The sequence below is a fragment of the Chiloscyllium plagiosum genome, chromosome 9, assembly GCF_004010195.1.
Source record: "Chiloscyllium plagiosum isolate BGI_BamShark_2017 chromosome 9, ASM401019v2, whole genome shotgun sequence".
In the NCBI taxonomy this organism is placed as follows: Eukaryota; Metazoa; Chordata; class Chondrichthyes; order Orectolobiformes; family Hemiscylliidae; genus Chiloscyllium; species Chiloscyllium plagiosum.
In genome coordinates, this window is record NC_057718.1 from 89,086,399 (window position 1) to 89,112,776 (window position 26,378).

At 44.5% G+C, this 26,378-nt stretch overlaps 1 protein-coding gene across 2 annotated transcripts in view; it reads left to right on the plus strand.

Moving 5' to 3' along the window:
• The window catches only part of esr1 (estrogen receptor 1), a 288,949-nt gene that overhangs the window by 167,752 nt on the left and 94,819 nt on the right, over positions 1 to 26,378 (plus strand). For both annotated transcript variants that reach the window (XM_043696506.1, XM_043696507.1), the window contains exon 4: positions 10,832 to 11,158. In XM_043696506.1, the coding sequence (XP_043552441.1) occupies positions 10,832 to 11,158 (327 nt within the window). The remainder of the gene's footprint in view (positions 1 to 10,831; positions 11,159 to 26,378) is intronic.

Sequence of the window (26,378 nt, forward strand, 5' to 3'; positions counted from 1 at the left end):
CCTGGACACTATGGGCAATTTAGTGTGGTCAATTCACCTAACCTGCACATCTTTAGACTGTGGGAGGAAACCGGCGCATCCAAAGGAAGCCCACGCAGTCATGGGGACAATGTACAAACACACACAGTCGCCCGAGGCTGGAATTGAACCTCGGTCCCTGCACTGTGAGGCAGCAGTGCAAACCTCTGTGCCACCATATGTGGCAATACAGCTAATTCTAACTCGAACTCTCCTCCTAGGGGAATTGCTTCAGTTTCTCCAATTGGCTGTCGTGTTTTTCTCAATTATACCTCAAAAGTCTTTCCTCAGCAGATGACCAGAGGTCATGGACAGTCACTATATAAATGCATACCTTTGTTTACAATTCTATTATGTTATAATAATTTCCCTTGTCTTAATGGATGCGCTGACCTCCAAATTCATGTGTGCTCCCACTGAAGACAACAGAGTGAGAACTTTCACTGCAGGGATTCCCTGTCCTTCACCCCACCTCCTTCAACAAAGCAGGCCGTGACTGGGCAGACAATTATCCTGCCCCAACGCATCCACCAGCAAAGCTCAGGGACTGAAGCGTTTTGTGTGTACAGTTCCGGTTGCCAACCTCCAAAAAGGATATAGCGGTATTGGAAAAGGGACCAGAAACGTTGACAAAGAATGGAGCAGAGAAAGCTACCAAGAAAGGCTGGAACTTTACCACTGGAAAAGCGAAGGCCAAAGAGTAGTCTGATTAAAGTTATGGATGGGTTTCATAGGGCAGACAACGATGCACTGTTTTCACTTGGGGGTATTTCAGAACTCAACAACATAGATAATAAGATAGTCACTGATAAATCCAACAGGGAATTCAGGAGAAATGTCTTAGCAAAGAATGATTTGAATGCGGAGCGATGTTCTTACTCAATGGAACATAGCCTAGAATCAGTTAAGGAACAACTAGACACATATGTGGGGAACAAAGGACTAGAAGGAGATGAAATAGAGCAGGATGAGCCTTGTGTGGATTATAAACTTCAGCACAGTTTGCTAAGCAATCTGTTTCTGTGCTGTAAAGTGTAATGTCAGTTTGATCAACCTGATTTGACCATATTTCGACCGACCTCTGGGGATAGGTACGATTTGAACCTGGACTTTCTGGCCAGAGATAGGGGCACTACCTCTGTACTGCGAAAGCCCTTTGCAACTGTGTGCTCTTTATTATTCATTCAAGGTCATTTAGTCACAAAGAATTAAGGGCTATGGGGACAATGCGGGTAAGTGGAGTTGAAATGCCCATCAGCCATGATTGAATGGCGGAGTGGACTCGATGGGCCGAATGGCCTTACTTCCACTCCTATGTCTTATGGTCTTAAGGTATTGCTGGTAAGGCTAGTGTCACCTCTTGTTGCCTGGAGGAGGTGATGGTGAACTACCTTCTCAAACCACTGTACGCCAACATCCACAGGTCTGTCAGATAGGGAGATCTAGGGTCCTGATCTTGTAACCCTGGGAGAGCATTAATATGTTCCCAAGCTGGAGATGGTGTGTTTGACTTGGAGGGGAACTGGAAGGTGGTGATGTTACTATATGACTGCTGCCTTTGTTCTTCTAGGTCCGAAGTCACAAGACACCAGGATATAGTCCAACAGGTTTATTTGAAATCACCAGCTTTTGGAGCGCTGCTCCTTCTTCAGGTGAAGAGTTCCTTCTGGTGGTAGAGATCACAGGTTTGTGAGGTGCTTTCAGCAATATCCAGCAGCAACTGACTAGCAAAGGAATAGAGAATGAAAGGTGACATTTTCCCAGCTTCTCATAAAGTCAGCATGAAGTCAATGAAATAAAAGCACGGAATGCTGGAGAAACTCAGCAGGTCTGGCAGTATCTGTGGAGAGAGTTAATGCTTTGAGTTCCATAGAGCTCTTCTTCAGTTTCATGAAATCTCAATTCTGGAGAAGAGTCATATTCGACTTGAAGTATTCATTCTGTTTTTCTCTCCACAGAAACTACCGGACTTTGGGAGTATTTAAGTACTTGCACACTTTTGTTTCAGATTTCCAGCGTAGAATCATAGAATCTGTGCGGTGCAGAAAGAGCCCATTTGGCCCATTGAGTCCGTACCAACCATCTGAAGAGCATAACTGTTAGCCGAATGCTATGCAAATAAGTCTCGGAGACCGAAGGAAGATTGAATGGTTTGTCAGTAACTGAGGATCATCTGAGTCCAGATTTGGAAAACAATAATCGCTTGATTTCAAAACACTAATATCCCTGCTAGTTATTGGTAATGGCTTTACATGTAAGTGTTAGCTTGGATGATGAGGAGATGGACATTCTGAACGGTGAAAGGGCATCTGCAGAGGTTGTGACTGAACTGGAGGTTATTTCCTTCCTGTCAATTGGACTCAAAACATTGGCTCTGCTTTTCTCTCTGCAGACCTGCTGAGTTCCTCCAGCATTTTGTTTGTATTTCAGATTTCCAGCATCCTTGCTTTCATTTTAACACGGAATCCTCAATGTCCCATTATCCCGGAAAGTACTAGTTGTGATTTCGCAACTCAAAAAGCTGAGCTCAGAGAGTTTGAGAAGAGATAGAGTTTATCTTACTTCTCTCTCTCTCTCTCTCTCTCTCTCTCCAGGCAAGGCATGCTTGTAGAAATTGTGAGTTTGAAACAGTCAAAAAAGTTTTATCATCCTCAGTAAACATTGATCAACGACTTGATCATTGAGTTCAAGGTCGTTCCTTGTCAAAAGATAAATTGCATTATGTTTGATGCTGTTAGTGCATGGTAAGAATTAAATTACATGGTGGTCTGTTTTGTCGTGAATTTCATGGTAAATTAACAAGTTGGCTGGTGTGCATTTGTTCTCATCTCTGAAGAGTGCTCATTATCCCACCTTCTGGAACATAAGGGAAATGCCAGTGAAGTAATAGTATGGAGTACAGTTCATACAAGAGAAACCAAACTTGCATTTCTGTTGCTTTCCGTGATGGCTGAATATCTCAAAGTGCTTTCCAGCCAACGTATACCTTTCAAAGTGTAACCCTTGCTGTAACGTAGGAAACATTGCAGCCAATTTGTGCACAGCAAGCTCCCAGAAGCAACAGCGGAAATGAGCAGATCATGTATTTCTTCTGCTTTGGCGCCTCTACACACTAACATTTGTATTCAGCCTACTTTTTTTTTAACTTTATGAATTTGGCTAGCAACGTAACAGTGAGCAGAGAGTCAGCTTTTTGTTTTGTGTGACGTCGATCAGGGAATAGGTGTTAGCCACAATGTCAGGGTTAACTCTGCCAACTCTTGGAAACAGTAATATGAGGATTCTTTTACGTCTATCCGAGAGGGAGTTGTTTCAGTATTTCATCCAGGGACCGGCTGCACCAGCAAGGCCCACCCTCAGTACAGCTCTAGTGGGGCAATCAAGATGCCTGCTGATTTGCAAATCCCTCTCCTTCACCACCCTTCCCACCCCCAAACTCCATGACATCTCTGCGAATGAACCTCCTGTTCCTTGCAGCCGTGGGGCAGGAGTGAGTAAGCAGCAAGGGAGCGAGGCTTAGGGTGGGGATTGTGGGGGGAGTCAGAGGCTCAAGGCTATGAGGAAAGAGAGTGACTGCGAATCAGAGGTTGAAGGAGAGGGAGATAGATCAATGGAGCTGGAGAATGAGGGGATGAAGGAGAGGAATGGATGGGAGTTGAAGAGTGAGGAATGGCAATTGGGAGTGAGGAGTTTGGATCATGGTGCGAAGGGGTGAGAGGTAGATTGGGGAAGGGGGCAGATATGGGGACCAGCATTCCCAACAGAGCTAGGAGTAACTTAAAGATGTTGAATGAGGGCAGCACTGAGAGAGAGGAAGAGCCAGCAAAAGGAGAGAGTGAAAGCTGGGGACCTTACTTAGTTTCCACTGATGAGAGAATGACAAGCCAGACAATGGAGACCAATGGGAATGGGAAACAGAAGATTCTTGACCTGTATGGAAGTAGAGGCTAGAACATCACTGAAAGGCAATGGGATAACTATCTGAACCGGAGAGATATAAAAGCTCTTGGAGATCTGAGAGCACCAACACCACCAAATGGCCTTCTCTTGCTGGAAGTTCGACCATTTCCATGGAAACTTACCTTTATTAAAACTGAGCATGAGGAATGGTTTAGAAATAAAAACAGCAAGTGCTGGAGAAACTCAGCAGGTCTGACAGTGAGAGAGAAAGTTAATGTTTCAAGGCCTAGATGACTCTAATTTGGAATGTTTCTTCAGGTTTCTGAAGCAGTGGCATATTGGAATCGTACCTACAGCCGCTGAAGTAATTTTGATGCTGCAGTCCCTGTGGTAATGAAGGCAGTGCTTGGTGAACGATTTGTGCACAGCACGATCCCACAAACTAAATAATCAGATAATCCAGCTTTGTTGGCTTTGGTGAGGTGTGCTTTTCATTTTTAAACATGAGAGGTTGCTTATTTCTCCAAATAAAAAAGAATTATTACAAGTTCTGATTGCCGTACTTCCCGATTTCCATTGAGAGAGTTTGTTCTGTGGGATTTTTTTGTTAGCTCTTAGTGGATCAGATCTAGCCAATCACATCGAGCCTAAGGTAGTTTAATAGCTATTACTTACTTATTCAAGGAGTTGCCAAGCTTCTTAATCAAGTTCTGAAGAGCAGAAAATTCCAGGAACATGAAGTAATTTCTTCAAGGTTAATTAACTCCAACAGGATTCTGAGAGACTGCTTTCCAGATCTCCAGGATTTTAAGGAAAGTAACACAGAAACAGAAAATAGGTGCAGGAGTAGATCATCCGGCCCTTCGAGTCTGCTCCACCAATCAGTAGGATCATGCTGATCATCCACATCAGTGCTGCCTTCTCCCTGTCCCCTTTAATCCCTTTATCCTTAAGAGGAATATCTAACTCCTTCTTGAAAACATTCAATGTTTTGGCCTCTACCTCTTCCTGTGGCAGAGCATTCCACAGGCTCCCCACTGAAGCTGTTCACCCAGAAGGTGGTGGGAATCTGGAACTCTCTGGAAGGAGCCTTCATTTAAGAGATATTTAAAACCTACATTTAAGAAGTATTTAGATGTGCACTTGTGATGCCAAGGCAGACAAGGCTGTGGGTCAAGTGCGGGAAAGTGGGATTAGAATAGTGAGGCGGTTGTTGGTGACCAGCACAGATATGATGGGAAGAAGGGCCTTTTTCTGTGCTGTAGACCCTTATGAGTCTTTGGATGAAGGAATTGAAAATACATGACCCCTCCAGCCTAAAGTTTCTGGATCAGTGTGTATGACCCAGGACTGCAACCATGACAGGGTATATTCTGGTTCTCCTGCTTGGCTCTACTCCTCCCCACCCTCCCCCCCTCCCTGCCCCCCAAACCCATCAACAACATCATCCCAAATAAACACACAAAGTACTGGAAGCGCTCAGCGGGCCAGACAACAATTACACAGAAAGAGAGAAAAGCAGACTCTCTGTTCTGGAAGAAGGTCTTTAATTGGAACTGGAAGATGCTAGAGGGGAATAGATGTGCTCAGAGTCACCTCTGGTTAGAGATAGTCCTGGAGATATTATCACATGACTTGCTCCCTCCCCTTCCTCCCACAATGCACCACTTCCACATTCCTCCTCTTGGTTGTTTAACCTGTTCATATTAGTAAAGTGCCACCTTCCCACTGTAGTTGAGTGAATATCAATCACAAATCCCTCTTGTCACCACGTCCCCAAAATTTTTATATCCAATAAACAAAATCCTTAGGAGAGGAAAGAACTCTTCAAAGGCCGGTATCCCATCACCAATCATCCTTTATTCACAAATGCATAGTCTTTGACAGTAGCACTAACTCTCACTTTGTCAGGCACTCAGGGGTCAATGTCCCAGCCATTCAGACTTTCATGTCAGCTAGAGCTCCCTGATTGGACCAGATTAACAGGCCCACTCAGGGAACCCATATCCTATGAGGTCCAGCTTGGTAATCTTGTTACAATCACAACAGGAGAATTTTCTACAAAGCAAAACACACAATTGTCCCCTTTTTCTCCCACGTCTTGGTCACACAGTGCCCTGCAGATGGGTCTGGAATTCCAGACCAATTTCAGCAGTTCCGGAGGGTTCAGAGGGAGAAGGATGGGAAGGGCAGGAGTGGAGTCACCTGCAATTCTCAGTGAGAAGATCAAGAAAGGTTTGGAGCTAGAGGGAGGGTTCCGGGTGGAATGGGAATACTAAAATCGGGAGAAGTGAGAGGGGCAGGGGGTCTGCATGTGGGGTGTGGGTCCTCATACCATATATGGTACTGTCACACAGTAGCTTCCCCAGGGGCATCTCCATTGGGTGGGAGTGTGAGAGGCGGGTAAATACATGGGGCCATCTGGCCTAATCCACACAGAGACAGATTTTCGATCCATCCGGCTCCTTATTTTCCCAGTTTCCTGATGGCAGTCAGTCTCTCTCTCTCACATGTGGCATTGTGAATCCTACCACTCCGCACATGTAGCCAGTTGAGGCGAGATCTAACTGAGATGTTTACATAATTTAAATAAGGTACATACGGAGAAATAATCGCTTCTGAGGGGGCATTCAGAATAAGGGCGTGAGTGGCATAAGCATTAGACCCATCCAGGGAGAAATTAGGAAGGATTTTTTTCCACACAAAAGATAGCAACAATCCTCAGCCCAGATGTTGGGGATCAGTTGCAACATTCAAGATTGAAGTGAATGTATTATCGTTGGGTAGAGTTCTCAAGGAGCGCAAATGGATTTGAGGTACAGATCAGCCATGATCTATTGAGCAGAGTAGGTTTGAGGAGCTGAACAGCTTCCTCTGCACCAATACCTCTTGTTAAATTTCCATATCTGAGGTAAAAATGGGCTGGAATTGAAGGTAAATCATTCCCCCTTCACCTTCTCGAATATCATCAACTCTGAGCTTCCAAAAGGGCGGGAGTTTCTAATCTTATCACACCTTGGGATGTGATACAACGAGCACAAAAGCTGCAGTTCAGCTGGAGCACTTTGCTCACCTGTATCATAACGACTCTCAGTTCTGGCCAAAATCGTCTCTCGGCTTGGTTTGAGCGTATGACGATCCTTATCAAATCGCCGGAGTTTTTCAGTCATTTCTCAGGCCAGAATCTTCCCAGTCCCTGAGTGATGGGGGCTACGGAGAGAAGTGAGGGAGAATCAGGTGAGAATCTAGCGAGGCCTTTCACAATGTTTGAGCAACAGCTTTTCCAGCTAAATTCCAGATCTCAAAACAAGATTCTTACTCCTGAGCGGCAAGAGGCCTATTAACGGGCGTTATCACTCACTATCACCATCATTACGACCTAATCTTAATATTCAGTCTTCTATTCTATCACTGTTGGGCAGAAATGAGAGTGAGAATTCCCAACATGGACATCGGAGTGGGTACTTGGCGAGCCTAGCCCCTGCTTACTCCCCCAGACCTCTATCTTGGACACCCAGCACCAATGTCTTGAGACACATGCTATGGGCATTGCTGCACACAGCCCACCTCATGTACACTGAGATCTGACACAGTCCAACATCTCTGACCATCACAACCCAGCTCCCATCCTCAGGGCTGCATTGTAATGCTGCACTTGGGAACTCACAAAACACCAAGTTGAGTGTTGGACAGTTTGCACTCTAGGGACAGGTTCCCACCTCAAGGATTGGACCAGGATGTATCACAGGGCAGTTTTGGTGCCTACCTTGATGCAAGCAGCAAACTCTGTGTTATAGCTGAATTCTACCCTTCATTTCCTCTTAGACCAGGTGATACTCAGGTTTCTTTTTATAAGCTTACTCATGCATGCATGGAAGACATATGCATCAAGAAAATGGCACACAATTCCTATCTTCATCAGAACAACTCAGGTTTTATACTGCTCTTACAGATAAGATGCTTCCACTCTACTGTTACGAATTCCAATTAAAGCCTTGCACACTTTTTTACTTTTGTCTTCGTCCAAACCAACTCCACGTTCCAAAGCAATCGTGACTATATTATCCATTCATGTTCGAACTCATACACACATGACTGGATTACCCAATCATAGTAGAACTAATACACGTGATTGTACTATCCAACCATATCATGACATGGTCAAACTTCACACTATTAATATGGACTTGTTACAGGACACTAAAGTGGCTTGTTTGTCCCCGTCCCATCATTCCCTCCTATTGCATGTACTGCCTGGAGCCTCTTTCACTTGCTTCGCCACCTCCAACCCCCCAAACCCCACCTCAGCCAGAGCTAACAAACACAAAGTACTCCTGTCTTACCTTGCCTTTTAGCACTGACTCAAAGCAATGATCAGCCAAGAGGGTGAACGTGTTGCTGTATGGCCCCACACTATGTCAATCTCGTACCTGCGTCCATGGCAACAGCTGTTGAAGCTAATGCACTGCATGTGCGTCAATCGAATGGCCATGTCTTAAAGTTGAAGGGGTGTAGTCCCCAGTCAAGTCAAGAGAAGCAGCTTGCAGCCAGGAATTCTGGGCTCGGTCAGTAAAGGACAACATCCAATATCCGTCCAGGGACTTGGACACAGCTAGTCACCCACTCAGAGCAGATACGGTCCGGATCCTCTCTTTATATGAGGTAATGAATAAAACCCCATGACCCGTCCTGACCCTTTCTGCCCTGTTGTAGGCTGGAATGATGGAGTGGGGAGGATGGAATGAGATGAAGGTTGTCAACGCTGGTGAAGGTAGGGGAAAGATGGTGAGGGGTCCTGCATGCATAGAGTAGACAGCATAGAGGCCAAGCAATGTTAATGGTGTGGGGATGTTAGCTGGACAAGGGAAGATATTGTATGTCATAGCGAGAGTGATAGAACATGAGCCTTGGTGGGAGGTGAGTGCAGTCGCAAAGAGAGAGAGAGGTATTGGAGATGGTACTTTTGCCAGTGGAGTGGAGAAGGACATTGACCTTCATCCTCTGCTGGGCAATCCCCCGGACGGCTGAGATCTCACTGACACAGGTGACAACATTGGGCCATAGGGTGGCATGGTGGCCCAGTGGTTAGCACTGTTGCCTCACTTCACCAGGGTTCGATTCCCTTCTCAGGCGACTGTCTGTGTGGAGTTTGCCCATTCTCCCAATGTCTGAGTGGGTTTCCTCCAGGTGCTCCGGTTTCCACCCACAGTCCAAAGACGTGAAAGTTATGTGCATTAGTCTGAGGTAAGTGTAGAGTAGTAGGGAATGGGTCTGGGGGGATTTACTCTTCAGAGGGTCAGTGTCGACTTGTTGGGCTGAAGGGCCTGATCCACACTGTAGGGATTCTATGATTTCTAGGTAAAGCCTGGTGTCATCACCACTACGGCTAACTTGGGAGGTGATGGGCTGGGAGAAGATGTCCACCCCGTTCCCTGGGACCTCTAGGTCCCTTTCTGCACAGTGAAGTGTCAATATTCCTTTATCTGCTGTATCTGAGGCAAATATCATGAAATGTGCTGCCCAGCTGTGATCTACTAGCACTTGACTGAGTGCCTTTTAACGATGGCATTGGCAACAGGGACCAGACCGGGTAAGGAGGCTACATTTTCTTCCCTCAAGAATATCAGTAAAACCAATCGGTGTTGACTTCATGGTCACCATCATAGAGACTAGTTTCAATTCCAGGCATATCACAGCAGCGGTAAGTTCTTTCAGCTACGGTGAGTGAGAGGGTCGGGCAGGAATTCGATGTGAAGGGAGCCAATGGGATGTGGTATGCTAATAACATGAGTTTGGGATGTGAGGAAACCTCTCTGAGCCTCACAGACAGAAACCCTCCCCGACATTTTGTCTAAATGTGGTGAGATTCAGTCTTTGGTTTCTCCCCTACCTGCAGTTTTCTGCCTTGTGGATCGAAGTCACGTTTAGTGCAGAGCAGAAGGGAGTATTGAGAGAGAGAATGTTTAACAGGAAGGCCAAGCAGAAGCATCTATCTCCATCTCCAATCTTCTAATCTTACAAAAGATTGTAACCTAGTGGTGATGTCTCGTACCTTGGAGACATGGTTTCAAATCCCACCATGGCAGCTGGTTCAAGTTCACTTCAATAAAAATCTAGAATTGAAACTAGTCTCTACGGTAGTGGCCATGAATTCAATGCTGATTGGTGTAAAATCCCATCTGTTTCATGTGATTGGCTGCCCAAAGAAATGACTTTGCCAGCCAAGGGCAATGAGGTCTAGACACCAAATACCGACCCTACCAGACATGCCCACATCCCTGGAAAGAATAAATGAAACAAACACAAGTCTGTGACCCCACACATAATGGAGGATTCCTCTCCAGCAAGGAGAGAGGGCCACACTGTCAGGGGAGCTGTCTATTAGATGTAACGTTAAACAAAGGGCTTTTGTATCCTTGAGAGAGGAATCAGAAAGAATTCTGAGGCACCACTCCACAAAGAGCAGGGTGGTTCTCCCCATTCTCCAGGGCAATGCGTTTGCCTCAAATAATGCCAAAAAATAGGACATCCAGTCATTATCACGTTGCTGTTAATGTGATCTTGCTGTGCAAGAATCAGCAGCTTTTTTATTACCTTATGAGTATTCTATGAAGTATTTATTGTCAGTAAAATTAGGTCATCAAATGGAGATCTTTCTCCCTGCCCTTCACGAGATCTTTTGAACCCTTCCTGTTTTCTCATTGAGTTCAAGTATGTTATTTTAACAATAAACTCTGTCAAAGTAGTCCTGCCTCTGAGCCTATGACTAATGTGCTCTTTCTATGTTCCCTAATAAAGATCGTCAAGTGCTTCATTAAATCCAGGTTCAGAAATTGCACAAGAGGAACTAACTTTGTCTCCTTGAAGTCACTTAAACAGTTTGACTGTTACCTTTCTCCTCTCGCATTGCCAGGTATCCGTAAAGACCGTCGGGGTGGCCGGATGTTAAAGCACAAGCGGAGGAAAGATGAGAAGGAGCACGTCATTAAGAGTACGGGAGTGACCAGCAGACCGAGCTCCAGCAGCGTGAGCCCAGTGCAGAGGAGCACCAAGCACAGCTCTCTGCTTGGCATGACCTCGGACGAGATTCTCAGTACCCTGATGGAGGCCGAGCCCCCTATGGTTTACTCCGAACACGACCCCGGCAAACCCTTCACCGAGGCGTCCATGATGACTTTGCTAACAAACCTGGCTGATAAGGAATTGGTGCACATGATCATTTGGGCTAAGAAGGTTCCAGGTAGGAACGTGGAGCTTTACTAATCTCCGAGTACCATGCGGTTTTGTAACTCGCGATGATTACGGCCCAAGCACAACGCATGAGTCTACACAGATGCAGAGCTGACAGTATTGGCTGTGTCAGACCAGCATTGAAGAGTGTGGTGCTGGAAAAGCACAGCCGGTGAGGCAGCATCTGAAGAGCAGGAGAGTCAACGTTTCGAGTTCTTCATCAGGATGTTGTCTTTGTCAAAGTAGTCCTGCTACCAAGCCTATGACTAACGTGGACTTTCTATGCTCCCAAATAAAGATTGTCAGTGCTTCATTAAAACCAGTTTTAGAAATTGCACAAGAGGAACTATCTTTGCTCTTCATTCCTGATGAAGAGCTTATGCTTGAAACAGCGATTCTCCTGCTCCTCGGATGCTGCCTGACCCTCTGTGCTTTTCCAGCACCACACTCTTCGACTCTGATCTCCAGATCTGCAGCCCTCACTTTCTCCCAGTGTCAGAGTAAAGGACAGATAAATTAATAAATTCAAATATGAGTTTCAGTCAAAGATAGATGACATTGTCCCAAGATTAAACAGTGTCACATTGTGCTTTTTCCTGCAAAGATTGAGAGTTGCAGCTTGTGTTCACTTACCTGACAGGCCTGTCTCTGCCAAAAACCTCAAACTGTCTCAGTCCAGCGGAAATCACAGATCATGTCTGATCAGACTTTGATGTTTAAAATTTTTTTTTTTAACTGGCTTGGATACAGCATCAGCATCTCTCAAACAGATTCCAAGTGTTTGTTTTGAAATGGAGTGAAAAGAAGTGACAATAGGTTGTTATGAAGTATAGAGTGAGCCGAGTCCAGCCATTCTAAAGCTTAGAGAAATCAAGAGTTGCTCACTGCATGTAATATCCAAAGATTAGATTCCCTACAGTGTGGAAACAGGCACTTCAGCCCCACATCAACCCTCTGAAGAGTAACCCACCCAGTCCCATTTCCCTCTGACTAATGCACCTAACACTATGGGCAATTTCCCATGGCCAATTCACCTGACCTGCACATCTTTGGACTGTGGGAGGAAACCAGAGCACCCAGAGGAAACCCACGCAGACACAGGGAGAATGTGCAAACTCCACACAGACTGTCACCCAAGGCTAGAATCAAACCTGGGACCCTGGTGCTGTGAGGCAGCAGCGCTAACCACTGAGCTACCCTGCATGTCGGTTAGCTTGACATGACAAAAGCTAACCGGGTGGAGTAGGAAAAATATATCATAGACTGGAATCTCCAGCACAAACCATTCTTGAAACAAAATCCGTGAATTATTTTAAAGAGATTGAAATGGAAAGAGGGTTTGAACGAGAGGACCTTGACTAGATTGGAGGCTCATGTGGAGGCAAATGCCAGCAAAAAAGCTGTGCCTTCCATTACCCCCAACAATACATCCCACTTCATCCCCACCTTCCTACTGCATGCACAGGAGGGCCTCCTCCCTCCTTATGTTCCAGGTTCTTAAGAAAACCTTTCTGTGAACTGGCAGTTCCGAAGAAGAGTCAATCCAGACTCAAAACGTTAACTCTGTCTCCCCGCTGCCTCTCCACAGGTGCTGCCAGAGCTGCTGAGATTCTCCAGAGTTCTCAATGTTTGTTTGTTAGCAGTCTGTCTGTACTTCTCTGATCTGGTTTACTCGCTGCTCACAGTTTGGTCTCCAGGTACACTGGGGGAGGTCAAATGCAGACTGGGTGACCACTTTGTAGAACACCTCTGCTCAGGCTGGAAGCAACCCTCCAACCTTCGGTAAATCATCTCACTCACATTCATGTTTCTGTCCTGGGCCAACTGTAGGGCTCCAGTGAAACCTAAGGCCAGCTGGAGGAACAGCACTTAATTTTCCATTGAGGCACTTTACAGCTTTCAGGATTTAACGTTGAGTTCAACAACTCCAACCTCTATTTTGATATGTTTTTCCTCTAGTGTCTGTATCTTGCTTTCCAGTTTCTGCCTTCAGTCAGATCTGTCCTTTATTCTGATAGTAACACCTACTCTGGATCTTGTCTCTGAATTCATTACTGATCCCTTTACAATTTGTTCTCTGATACCTGTGATCTCAAATCTCCTTCACCCTCTAGTCCTATCATTATGGTCCACTTGCTCCTCCCCATTCTCACTATAGTATCAATCACTTTTCCACCTCACTTCAATTCTGAAGAGGAGGTAGGCTCAACCGAAAAGGTTAACTCTGTTTTTCTCTCTCTCTGTCTCCACAAACCCCCACAGCTAGACCTGCTGAGTTTCTCCAATACTTTCTGTTTTTGCTTCAGATTTCCAGCACGCACAGTATTTTGCTTTTGTATTGAACTGCTGACATAAGCTAAATGGGCTGAATGGCCTGTTTCACCATTTGATGATGATTGTGTAACAGGCACTGACAGGTCTGACTGTGTAGCCCCAGCATTCTGCCTGTGTAGGTGTGTGTGTGTCAGACACCAATAGTAGTGTTGGGCTGAATGGCCTGTTTCTGTCTTGTCCTAGAGAGGTACAGCATGGAAATAGACCCTTCGGACCAACACATCCAACTCCGCTAACCAGGTATCCTCAATTAATGTATTCCTATTTGCCAGCACTTGGCCCATATCCCTCTAAATGCTTCCTATTCATGTACCCATCTAGATGCCTTTTAAATGCTGTAATTGTACCAGCCTCCACCACTTCCTCTGACAGCTCATTCCATATACAGACCACACTCTGCATGAAAACGTTGCCCCTTAGGTCCCTTTTAAATCTTCTCCTCTTATCCCTCCAGTTCTGGACTCCCACATACCAGGGAAAAGACCTTCTCTATTTATTCTATCCATGCCCCTCATGATTTTGTAAACCTCTATGAGGTCACCCTTCAGCCTCTGACACTCCAGGGAAAACAGCCCCAGCCTGTTCAGCCTCTCCTTATAGCTCAAACCCTCTAACCCTGGCAACATTCTTATAAATCTTTTCTGAACCCTTTCAAATTTCACAAATCTTTCCTATAGTAAGGAGACCAGAATTGAATGCCGTATTCCAAAAGTGGATTGACCAATGTCCGGTACAGCCTCAACATAATCTCTCAACTCCTATACTCAATGCACTGACCAATAAAGACAAGCATACAAAATGCCTTCTTCACTATCCTATCTACCTGGGACTCCATTTTAAAGGAGCTATGAACCTGTACTCCAAGGTCTCTTTGTTCACCAACACTCCCCAGGACCTTACCGCTAACTGTATAAGTCCTGCCGTGATTCGCCTTTCCAAAATGTAGCACTTTACATTTATCTAGATTTGATAACTGGCTGGTTTCTAATTGATTAGGAGAAAGTGAGGAAGGAGAGACAGACAGAGAAAAAGAAAGAGAGAGACAGAGGGAGACAGGGAGAGAAAAATTGAGAGAGAGAGAGAGAGCAAGAGAGAGGCAAGTGGAAATCTGAAGAAGAGAGAAGAAAAAGTTGGGAAGAAAGAGAGAGAAAAAAACGAGAGTGCAATGGGAGAGACACAGAGGAGACAACAACAGAGAGACAGAGAGAAATATGGACAGGATGAGGGAGAAAGAGATAGAAAGCGAGAGATGGGAGAGCATCGGAGAGAGAGATATCGTTAAGCCTTGTCATCCTACACTGACATGCTCAATTAATTGCAGTAAGTAAAAATATCCTGAAATATTAACAAGTGCCTTGATTATGGAAATTATCCAGTAGCTTGGCTGGTCCATATACTAGACTGCAATGGGTCATGATCTTAACACAAATCACATTTGGATTTCATTCTGCACTTTGTCCCCAAATTAAACATGACAGCCAATCCCTCTTTATACATACAGGATCACCCACTTCATTTAGGCTGGTGTAAGTGTAAAGGTGCAGGTAAGAGTGAGTAGTTAGCACATCACATGGGCTTGCAGCAGAACTGCGATAGAGACCTGGTGGGCCAAGTGATCACAAACATTTTGTTGAAAACTGGGGTTTACGGAATCGATTGCAACATCACTGAAATCCAATGCGCACATTTCAGACGTGAATCCACTGGCTATGGAGTGCTTTGGTATCGCCTGGGGCTGTGAACAGCACCCAATAAACACAAATTTAATTCTTTTTCTTCATCCATGGTGTCCAACACAGTAGATTTATCACTTTCATCTTTCAGCTGTAAATTAATAAATGGAATTGTACATTTTGGCATGACTGGTGAGTAAGATAGTCAGGGAAGGGGAAAGGTGGGGGCAGATCTCCCTGTGAGGCCAAGGAGAATAGTTTCACAAGGCATTACTCTCTAACCTACAGTAGACCGTACTTGACCTGGGGATGTCTGAATGCACTGAGCCTGAAACATGTCCCTTTCCCTGTTGCTAACTTGGGTGTTTTTGCCATAAGAAGGTCCCAGAAGTGGACGGAATGATTTTGCTTCCTCCAACATCACCTGGATATTTACATCCAAACTGTACCTTCTGCCGTGAAGAAACACTCGGGTCTCTGATCATTTTGGCCTTCATCCTGAAGGTTTAAGGCACCTTCTCTTCCACTGGGTCACCTCCTTCTAAAATTGTCAATTGGCTCCAGTTTCATGTTGAAACAGCAACTGGACACAATCTAATTCTTGGCAAGCTTTCTAATGTCATCCAGCAGTTCTCTGCAGTCATCCCAAGCTCAGTTGATTTGTGTTATTAATAATTGTGGCAGCGTCTGTCTGTTTGTGGAAAGATTACTTTGTGGGACTGGCTTGGTGCCTTCTTACGACTTTTATCACCAGCAAATCTATAAAGATTTCGCTCAAGACTGTCTTCCCTATCCTCTGACCGTTTACAATGTAGCCACCACACGGAGCTCTGGGAACTAATGTTGGATTCACCAAAGCGCAAGACGGAAGACAACTTTCATTTCTATAGCACCTTTTGTGACTGCAGGAATTCCCAAGCACTTCATGGCAGTGAACTGTAGTGACCATTGTAATATGTGAACTGCAGCAACCATCTTCATACAAAACAAACTGTCTGAATTATAAGTGTAGTAATGATTAGCTTCTATATTTTAGTGATCAATATTGAACAGGGAAACCCTTGCCAAACAATGCCATCCCTCTATAGAAGGGCCTTTGTTTTAATATTTCATGTATCTCACAGTGGCCTCGGACCGGGTTTGCACATTCTCCCCGTGTTTGCGTCAGTTTCCTCCTGATGCTCCGGTTTCCTCCCACAATCCAAGGTGTGCAGGTCAGGTGAATTAGCCATGCTAAATTGCCCATAGTGTTAATTGCATTAGTCAGAGGTAAATATAGGGGAATGGGTCTGGGTGTGTTACTCTTCGGAGGGTCGGTGTGGACTTGTTGAGCCGAGGGGGCTGTTTCCATACTGTAGGGAATCTAATCTAATCTCATCTAATCTCCATCAGTGCATCATCTAGTGCCCTACTAGCTGTTAAGGAGAAGCCTCTGGAGTTGGTCTTGAACCTTTGTCATTGGGTAAATGTGTGGGTCTATTGTAAAGGTTGTATAGCAAAGCATTTGGAGATACACAGCGTTATCAAGCAGAGGCAGAATGGCTTCATTAAAGGAAAATCATGCCCGACAAATTTATTACTGTTCTTTGACGAGGTAACAAACAGGATAGATAAAGGGGAATCAGTAGATGTAATATAGTTGCATTTCCAAAAGGCATTTGATAAGGTACCGAACAGAAGAGTTCTCAATAAGAGCCCAAGGTATTGGTGGCAGTATATTCGTATAGATAGAGGATTGGCTAATTAATACAAAAGAGTTGGAATGTACTGGGCATTTTCACGATGGCAACTTGTAACTGGTGGAATACGACCAGCACTCAAAATACTATTGCAAAGTATGCGGGCAACACAAGATTAGGTGGGACTGCAAGTGATGAGGATGACACAAAGAGTCTGCCGAGGGATAAAAACAGGTTAAGCGAGTGGGTAAAAGCTTGGCAGATGAAATATTATATGGGGAAGTTGAGTTTATGCATTTTGGCAGGAAGAATGAAGTGCTGAATATTACTTAAATTGTAAAAGATTGCAGAAAACTGCAGCACAGAGATCATTTGGATCTTCTTGTATGAGTCACTAAAAACATTCAAGTTCAGCTTGTATTTTTAATAAGTCTGCCCAAAATAGAGAATGTAAAATGAAGGGTGGACTGTATTTCAAAGGGAATAGAGTACACTAGTCTTGTTATAAACATGACAAAGCATGATCAGACCACAATTAGAATACTGTAAGCAGTTTTGGATCCAGAGAAAGATGTACTTTTATCTGCCTTTATTCATTCATAGGTTGAGGGTATCGCTGGTTAGGTAGCATTTATAGCCCATCCCTAAATGCCCAGAGGGCAATTAAATGTCAACCACATTGCTGTGGGACTGGAGTCACATGTAGGCCAAACCAGGTAAGGATGGCAGCTTCCTTCCCTAAAGGGCATTAGTGAACCAGATGGGTTTTTCCCTGACAATCATGGTCATCATTAGACTCCTAACTCCAGATTTCTATTGAATTCAAATTCCACCATCTGCCGTAGTAGGATTTGAACCTGTGCCCCTAGAACATTATCTGGGCTGACAGTCCAGTGATAATACCACTAGGCTATCACCTCCCCATGGCATTGGACGCAGTCCAGAGGAGGTTGACTAGGTTGATCCAGGGGATGGAGGGATTTTCTTATGAGGAGGGGTTGAGCAGAGGTTGAGTCTGCACTCATTGGAGTTTAGAAAATTGCAAGGCCACCTTCTTGAAATGTATATGTCACTGAGGGGGCTTGACAGGGTAGATCGATAAAGGTTGTCCCACCTGGTGGTATAGGCCATCACTAGAGTGCCAGATCTCAGAGGTAAGACAGAGATGAGTTAAGACAGAAATGAGGAGGGTTTTCTTCACTTAGAGAGCAGTGAATCTCTGGAATTCTTTATCCGAGAGAGAGGTCGAGGCTAGGTCATGAAGAAAATTCAAAGAGACAGACAGGTTCTTAATGAGGAAGGGACTCAAAGGATAACAGGAAAAGACAGGAAAGTGGAGTCTTGAAGCTGGAACTCAGAGACAGGAAAGCTGTCATTGAGCTGGAGCTTACAGCAAATTCATCCCAGGGGAAATTCGGTGGTGGTGGAAATGGATTGCAGCGAATGTAACTGCATGTCGCTCTCAGCCCCTTCTCCTTGACTCCTCAGGGACACTTCACCATCTGCTCAGAATGGGTCTTGCAGGACAGGAATACACTGAATGCCTTCCCCCCTGTCGGGGGGTGGGGTGGGGTGGGGTGGATTTTGGCGATGATAGTCACAAAATCATGAGTCAGGGTAAAAAAGCTGTTCACTCGTAGCTGTCTTCCTCCCGAAATAATTGGCTGTGCCATCTTCTCATTGCAGCACCCAACTGGCCTCAGTCAGTCTGCTGGCTTAACCCATTCCGATTTGTACCCTCTGTGTAGGTATGTGCCTGACGCCTTTGTGTTCTTCTCTCTGGATTGCTCTTATGTTTACTATCTCAACTCCTCAAGTAAGTGGCTGCATTTGAGTAGAACACACTCACTCCCTTGTGGGGCAGGGGTGAGTGTTCACGGTACAGCTTCATTGAATTTGAGGCCATTTCATTGCTTGGTTGGTTTCTCAGAATTTATACTACAAATGGGTAACTAAATACAGTTTCAGCCTTCAACATGACATTACAAAGTGCGCTGGAATGATGTGGAATGGCCGTATCGAAAGGCTATCTTCTCAGTCTGAACCATGGGTTTCAGAATGAGTTCTTCATAATTTCAACTGCAGCACTTTCTGTTCAAGGGGTAGGGGGTCATCATTAGAGGCTTATATTCCATCAGAGATGGGCAGCTCCAGCTAGACCAGACATGACCTACTGAAGGCAAAAGTAAGGACTGCAGATGCTGGAGATCAGAGTCGAAAGTGGGGTGCTGGAAAAGCACAGCAGGTCAGGCAGCATCTGAGGATCAGGAGACCTACTGAAGTGCTAGTCCTGATAATGGGAACAGGAGATAACCTTAGAGATAGATCTTGAAGGTTTCACGTGGAGGGGCTGAGACTATTGGCTGCTTGTTCCATTGTCAAGTTGTCCAGGGGAAGAATGACTGTTGATACACTGCCTTGGGAACTAATAGCTTTTGTAGTTTGTGTGGATGGCTCTTTTATTTGTCATTACTTGGGAATCTCGGGTACTTGTTTCTGTTCATTACCACAAATACATTACAAACCCAGAATGTGGTTTCTCCCCACCACTTGCCACTAGAGCACTGGCTGTGACGTTGTTCAAATTGTTGTTTCGATTCATTTATAAGATGCAATTATCAAAATTTATTGCCCACCTCCAATTGCTAACAGCTTGAACCACTGCAGTACCAGCTAGGTAGCTTGCCAGGACATCTCAAAGGCAACATGTCAACCAGAATTTCTGGCCTTAAAGGAAGTTAGTGAATCAGATGGGATTTTATGATAACTGTTTTATAGTCACATGATTGGGCTAGCTTTTAATTTCAGATTTTACTCACCATCTGTCATGCTGGGATTTGAACCCATTTCTCTTGAGGGTGATAGCCTGGATTAATCATGCAATGACGTTATCCTAACCCACCACCTCCCTGGAATCTATTTTCTCTCCTATTACACTGCAGTGTGGTGCATGAGCACTCGCAGACCACCAATAGAAGTGATGTGCAGCATTAGGCCCAAAAGAAAATGTCAAGCAAGATCCCAGAGTTGCATCCGTCACTGCTCCCTTTCTTTGGGTAGTGTTCTGCCACGTCTCAGGGTAATGGTGGCAGCCAGGAGAAGCCATTTGGCCTCTCTGCTGGCACTGGCTTCACCAGATTGGTTCAAAGTCATGGGGTTGTTCTGGGGCTTACATTTCTGGCTGGAGACTGACTACAGACCTTCTTGTAGAAAGATCCTTAAAGGGAATGAGAGTGGGATTGGAGTGGGTGGGGTATTAAAGAGTCAAGGAAGTTGAGAAAAAGAACAGAATTAGACTCAGTTTGATATTGAAGGTTATGGGCAATGAGCAAGTGATTGAAGCGTAGGCTTGATCGAAAATGTGAAGCGAAAGGCCTAGCTGGGGAACTGTACTCTAGTTGTGGAAGAGCGTCCAAAAATGTTCATGAGAGGTATTAAGAATGGAGCGGGGTTTCCTGGATTCTCTGATGTGGTGCTGGGTGTCTCAGGCATGGAGGTGGAGAGGAGTGGTCACAGTCTGGAGGGCCACAAGGGCCTCAAGACAGATACTCCTGAGGATATGGGATTAGGAAACCATCAAAGGTCAATGTGAGGAATGTACCTTGGTACTGCATAAAAAGAATGGGCTTCCACAAGACATTAGTGTCAGTGATTATATGTTCAAATGCCATCTCTCAATCATTAGACTCATAGAGTTATACAGCACAGAAACAGATCCTTCCATGCCAAACCAGATATCCTAAACTGACCCAGTCCCATTTGCCAGTATTTGGCCCATATCCCTCTAAACCCTTCCCGTTTATATATCTATCACATTGCACTGCACCAGGCTGCACTGCAGAATGACCATATCACCTTCACACCCATCAGCAATCTCAAACAATGTGGATTCATTGATCATTTTGTTGTTCCCCATAGCTGCTTACCAGTCTCATTCCACGTCTCGTAGCTTCCTCGCATGAGCAACTATTTACCTGTAGCAGGTACAATCCCGGACACTGCACCACACTCACTGGCACTCTTTCTTTTCTCATCCAGAACAAGAAGGCAGGAGAGGAGAGAGAGAGTGGGGGAGAGGCACACCTGCATTTCCTGAGACAGTGGTGTGAATTGTTGAGCCAACAGTGACTGACACTGTTGTGATCGGCCTCATCAGGGCGATGTGATATTACGCACCTTCTCCATCCCTGCTTCAACCTGCCCTCCCCCCCGCCTCAACCTGGTCTGTGAGTCGTGAGACCATTCACCTCTCCTCTTCCGTCCAATAAAAGCAATGGGAGATAGAATGAGGCCTTTGATTGGCTATTAATTATGGGTAGGTTGGGAGAGGAGTCACATGGTACAACAGCACCTCCCTCCCGCCAGGGAGGGAAGGTAAAGTTCAACCCAAAATGGCAGGCCAGGCTCCAAGTCGGTATTAGGCATTAAGTGATGCCACGATATGCCAGCTCTGCATGCTTTCCCGCACGTGCCCTTTCTGGTGCCCTCCCAAGAAGTGGGTCGGCTGTACAGGAATCAGCCAGCAATGAATTGGCCATCTTCGAGGCACTGACACAACACAGCCTCATTTTCTGACCTTTGTACTTTCTTATTGAATAGAGAAGAGCAGAATGACATACATCGGACCCAGAATTATCACCTTGAGCTTTCAATTTGATTCTAAGACTGTGTTTTGGGGGTCAAAGTCCAAGTGACAGGAAAGTTTTTTTATAGAAAAATCAATGATGCAGCTAATGGGGACACAGTGACCAGCTCTTCACCACCAGATTATTGCAATGTGTGCTCAGGTATTGCAGTACGTACAGTGACAAGGAACTTCAGCAATCCAAATCTGATCCATCAAATCAAAATCACTGGTATTGATTGAAATGACGCTACACTTGCTAGTTGCAGTCACAGTATTATGTGTGCAGTTCTGAAGTCTGTAAATGAATAAAGATGAAGAGACATTGGGGAAGGTGAGAAAAAAGGTTGACAAACGTGATACTGGAACTGAGGAGATCTCACTATCAGGTATTTATGAACAGATTGAGTTTCTTCAGAAGAAATATCCGATCGTGTATATTATAAATCATATTAAATTATATTGTAATTGCAAAGCATGGTGATAAAGTAGACGCAAAATGGTATTTCCAATTCTAAGGGATTCCAGACAAGTGTCCATAAACATAAATCACTAATAAACTGATTAAGAAATTCAGGAGCATTGAGGTGTATCTTATAGAAACCTATAAAATTCTAACAGGAGTAGATAGTATAAATGCAAGAATGAGTTTTGCAATGACCTGGGATTCCAGAACTAGGGAGAGCTGAGAATGTGGACCACAGCGAATATGGGAGGTTTATACTTGGAAAGCTAATGAGGAGTTTGTTGATAGGATGGATTGAGGTTAGTTTGGAGGAGGTTCTTATAGGTGTCTCTGTGTTCTGAATTCCAAGTAACAGGATGTAAAACAGGAGGAAAATACCCCAGCTGCTGGAAGTCTGAAAACAAAAAATATACATTCAGTTGGTTCAGCAGCAAATACAGTGTCAAAAATTGAATTAACATTTCAGAAGAGATTACAGGAATGTTGTCCTAACTGATCACTCAGTGCAGGAAGTGATCAAGACCAGAAGTCACTCGACACCAAGTTATAGTCCAAGCAGTTTATTTGAAATAATAAGCTGCTCCTTCGTCAAATGGACATCAAGCGCTCTAAAAGCTTGTGAAATCAGATAAATGCGTTGGACTATAATCTGGTGTTGTGTGACTTCTGACCTTGTTCACCACACCTCCACATAGTGGAAGTGATCAAGGCAGAAGTGCAGACTCAACTGAGCTCCGTCTCTGAGGAAGGGCATTCCGGCTACAGAGAGAGTGCACCGATGATTTACCAGACTGATGCCTGGGATCGCAGGACTGATGTGAAGAGAGATTGGATAGATTTGGACTTAATCACTTAGAAGAATGAGGGGTATCTCACAGAAATATATAAGATTCTAACTGGTCTAGACCATGTAAGTTCAAGAACATTGTTTCTAATGACCTGGGGGTCAAGAAATAAGGGTCATAGACTAAGGATACAGGTTAGGGTATTCATGACTAAGACAAAGAGAAATTTCTTCACCCAGAGAATGGTGATCCAGTGGAATTCTTTGCTACAGAAAGAAGTTGAGGTTAAAACATTCAATAGTTTCAAGCAGGAGGTAGAAATAGTTTTTTTGGAATGAAAGGGATCAAAGGATATGGGAAGAAAGCAGGAGTAGTTAGATGATTATGCATGATAATATTGAATGATGGCACAGGCTCAAAGGGCTGAATGGCCTACTCCTTTTCCTGTTTTCTATATTTCAATGATATCCTTCCAGCAAGTGTCCCAGGCACAATATTATACAACACAGATTTAACTTGATAGCCCACTTCAGGAAGTTTACCTGTCTGCAGTGGTACACAATCTGATGAATTTGTTGTTATTTATTCACTTATTGCCCATCCCTAATTGACCAGAGGTCAGTTAACAGTCAGCCATATGGCTGTGGGTCTGGAGTCACATGTAGGCCAGATGAGGTACGGCTGGAATTTTCCTTCCTAAAGGACATGAGTGAATGCCTTGGGTTTTTCTCTCAATCTTAGAAACATACTTACTAACTGAAAAACTCTGTTCCCCATTCTTGTCAATATATTTCCTCTGTTTCGATCGCACATCCTTCCTTCACGCCTTCACTCCCACACAATAGCCGCACAACTCAAATCAACTGGCCAAGCCAGGGAAAATTGTTTTTTATCCCTTGCCCTTTGATGTATAGCAAAGAATCTTGAGAACAACCTAAAAAACAATCCCGCACATTGAGACTCCTACACAGCTCAAATCATGTTGGGCAACCAACGGAAATTGTTTGAATAATTCTTTTCATTTCCCTTTTGATGTATAGCGGAGTCTTGAGAACGACTTTTAAACATTGGCTTGAGATCAAAGACCTGCACCAACCGCTTCAGAACAAATGATCTTGTTCTGGTTTTTAGCCACTTTACGAAAGGGGGAGAAAAACAGTCCCTCAGGTTTTCGATTATTGTCTGGAAGTTCTGCATCGTTGAGTTCCAGCTACGAGCCCTCCCTTTTGGAATTCTCTTCATACCAAGCAAGCTATGCCAGAGTTTGTCCAAGGTCACATCAGTTATAAGATGCCACCTGACCTTTAGCTGTGGTTTACTTCAGTTTTTTTTTCAGCAACAGTGAAATGTTGAGAAAATGATAAATTCAGTCTTGTCACTTATACCAATACGTTAACATTTCAGAAATGCACCATTCGATCAGACTCCCTGCAGTGTGGAAACAGACTCCGTCAGTCCAATAAGTCCACACCAACTCTCGGAGAGCAACCCACCCAGAACCATTTCCCTCTGACTAATGCACCTAAACACTACGGGCAATTTAGCCTGGCCAATTCACCTGACCTCCACATCTTTGGAGTGCGGGAGGAAACCAGCGCACCCAAAGGACAGACGTGGGTAGAATGCACACAGACAGTCGCCCTGAGGCAGGAATCGAACCTGGGTCCCTGGTGCTTTTTCCACTTATGTTTCCATGTTTGATTCTGAATTGTGTCTATCGTGTGAAAGGTTTTTTGAGAAAGGGACAAGCTCTACTGATGCTGTGCCTTATTGCGCCACATTATCTCAAAGAACCTCTGATCCAACAAAATTCCTTTGAAGTACAATCATTTTCAGGGCCACGTGTATCAGCTGTTTGTGCACAGCAAGATCCCAGCAGAGCAACAAGAGCGATGACCAGTAGGGGAGAGACGGTGGAAGGGGTCAGCCTTGTTATCCGAGGGGAGAATAATTGTCAAGGGAACTTCCTATTCTTCTTCCCAGAGCACAACACCATCCTTTACAGTCACTGAGTAAGGGGTCATACACACAAACGTATAAATTAGGAAAAGGAGCAGGCCGCTTGAGTTTGCTTTGTGATTCAATGAGAGTATGGCTGATCTGAAAAATCCACATTCTCGGAGAAAGTGAGGACTCCACATTCTCACCAACCCTCAACAACGTTTCATTCACTTTCTTATCAAGAATCTACCCACCTCTGACTTAAAAAAAACCCAAGATCCCTGCTTCACCTGCCTTCTGAGGACAAGAGAAAAAAAAACTTCCTTCTGCCTGTCTTCAATGGTTGACCATTTTATTTTAGTTAAAAGTCACACAACACCAGGCTATATTCCAATAGGATTATTTGGAAGTTGAAGCTTTTGGAGCGCTGCTCCTTCATCAGGTAGCTGATGAGGGAGCAGCGCTCCAAAAGCTAGTGCTTCCAAATCAACCTGTTGGACTATAACCTGGTGTTGTGTGACTTTTAACTTTGTCCACCCCAGTCCAACACCGGCACCTCCACATCATGGCCCTTTATATTAGGTAGTGATCCCTAGTCCTAGATTCTCCTTCAAGACTTGAGTCCTGTGAGGATCCCTCAGGATTTACACGTGTCAATCTAGTCATCTCTTACTCATCTAAACTTCAGTAGATACAAGCCTAACCTGTCCAACCTTTCCTCATCAGAAAACGTACTCGTTCCAGATGTTAGTCTAGTCAACCTTCCCTGAAATGTTTCCAATGTATTTATATCCTCCCTTAAGTACCATGATCAGTACTATGCAAAGTACTCCAAATGTGGTCTGAACAATGCGCTGTGCATAACCCCCCTAAAATTTGTCACAAAAACAGAACTTTTTGGAAAAACTCAGCAGGTCTGGCAGCAACTGTTGAAAGAAAGCAGAGTTAACATTTCAGGTCAATTGCCTCTTCTTCAGAACCCCCCTGGTTTTATCCCCAATTCTCTGTGCCGTAAACAAAAACCTTTCTGAATTTGCAGTAGCTGCCTACTAGTCTTCTGTGATTTGTGCAGTGGGACACTCAGATCCATCTGTGTTTCAGAACTCTCAGTTGTTAAATAAGATGCTTTTAAAAAGATTCTTCCTGACAAAATGGGCAATTTCACATATTCCATTTTATTCATTTGCTCGGTCTTGCTCACTCCTTAATCTGTCTTTTTTTGTAGCTCCCTTATATCCTCTTTTCAGCTTACTTCTCTGACTATCTTTGTATCAGCAGCAAATTTAGCTGCTCCTTTCATCCAAGTCATTTATATGAATTGTAAAAGGTTGAGTCCCTATGTGACACCACTCATTAAGATCTCATCAACCAGATAAACCAAAGAGTGTCCGAAGATAGACCCTGAGCTTCCAGTTGCCTGCCACTTTAACATACCTCCGTGTTCCCTGCCCAACATCTCTGTCTGAGTCTTGCTGCAGTGCTCCAGTGAAGCTCAGCACAAGCTGGAAGAACAGCACCTCATTTTCCACTTTGGGACCCTGCAGCCTTCTGGACTCAGTATTGAGTTCAACATCTTTAGGGCATGAGCTCTCCCATGTCCTTATGCCAACCCCGATACACCAGGCCAGTCTGTTAGACTCTATACCATGAGCTGGAAGCAACCCACAGCACATGTTACTTGCTCAAAGAACTCCAATAAATTGGTTGAATATGATTTCCCTTTCACAA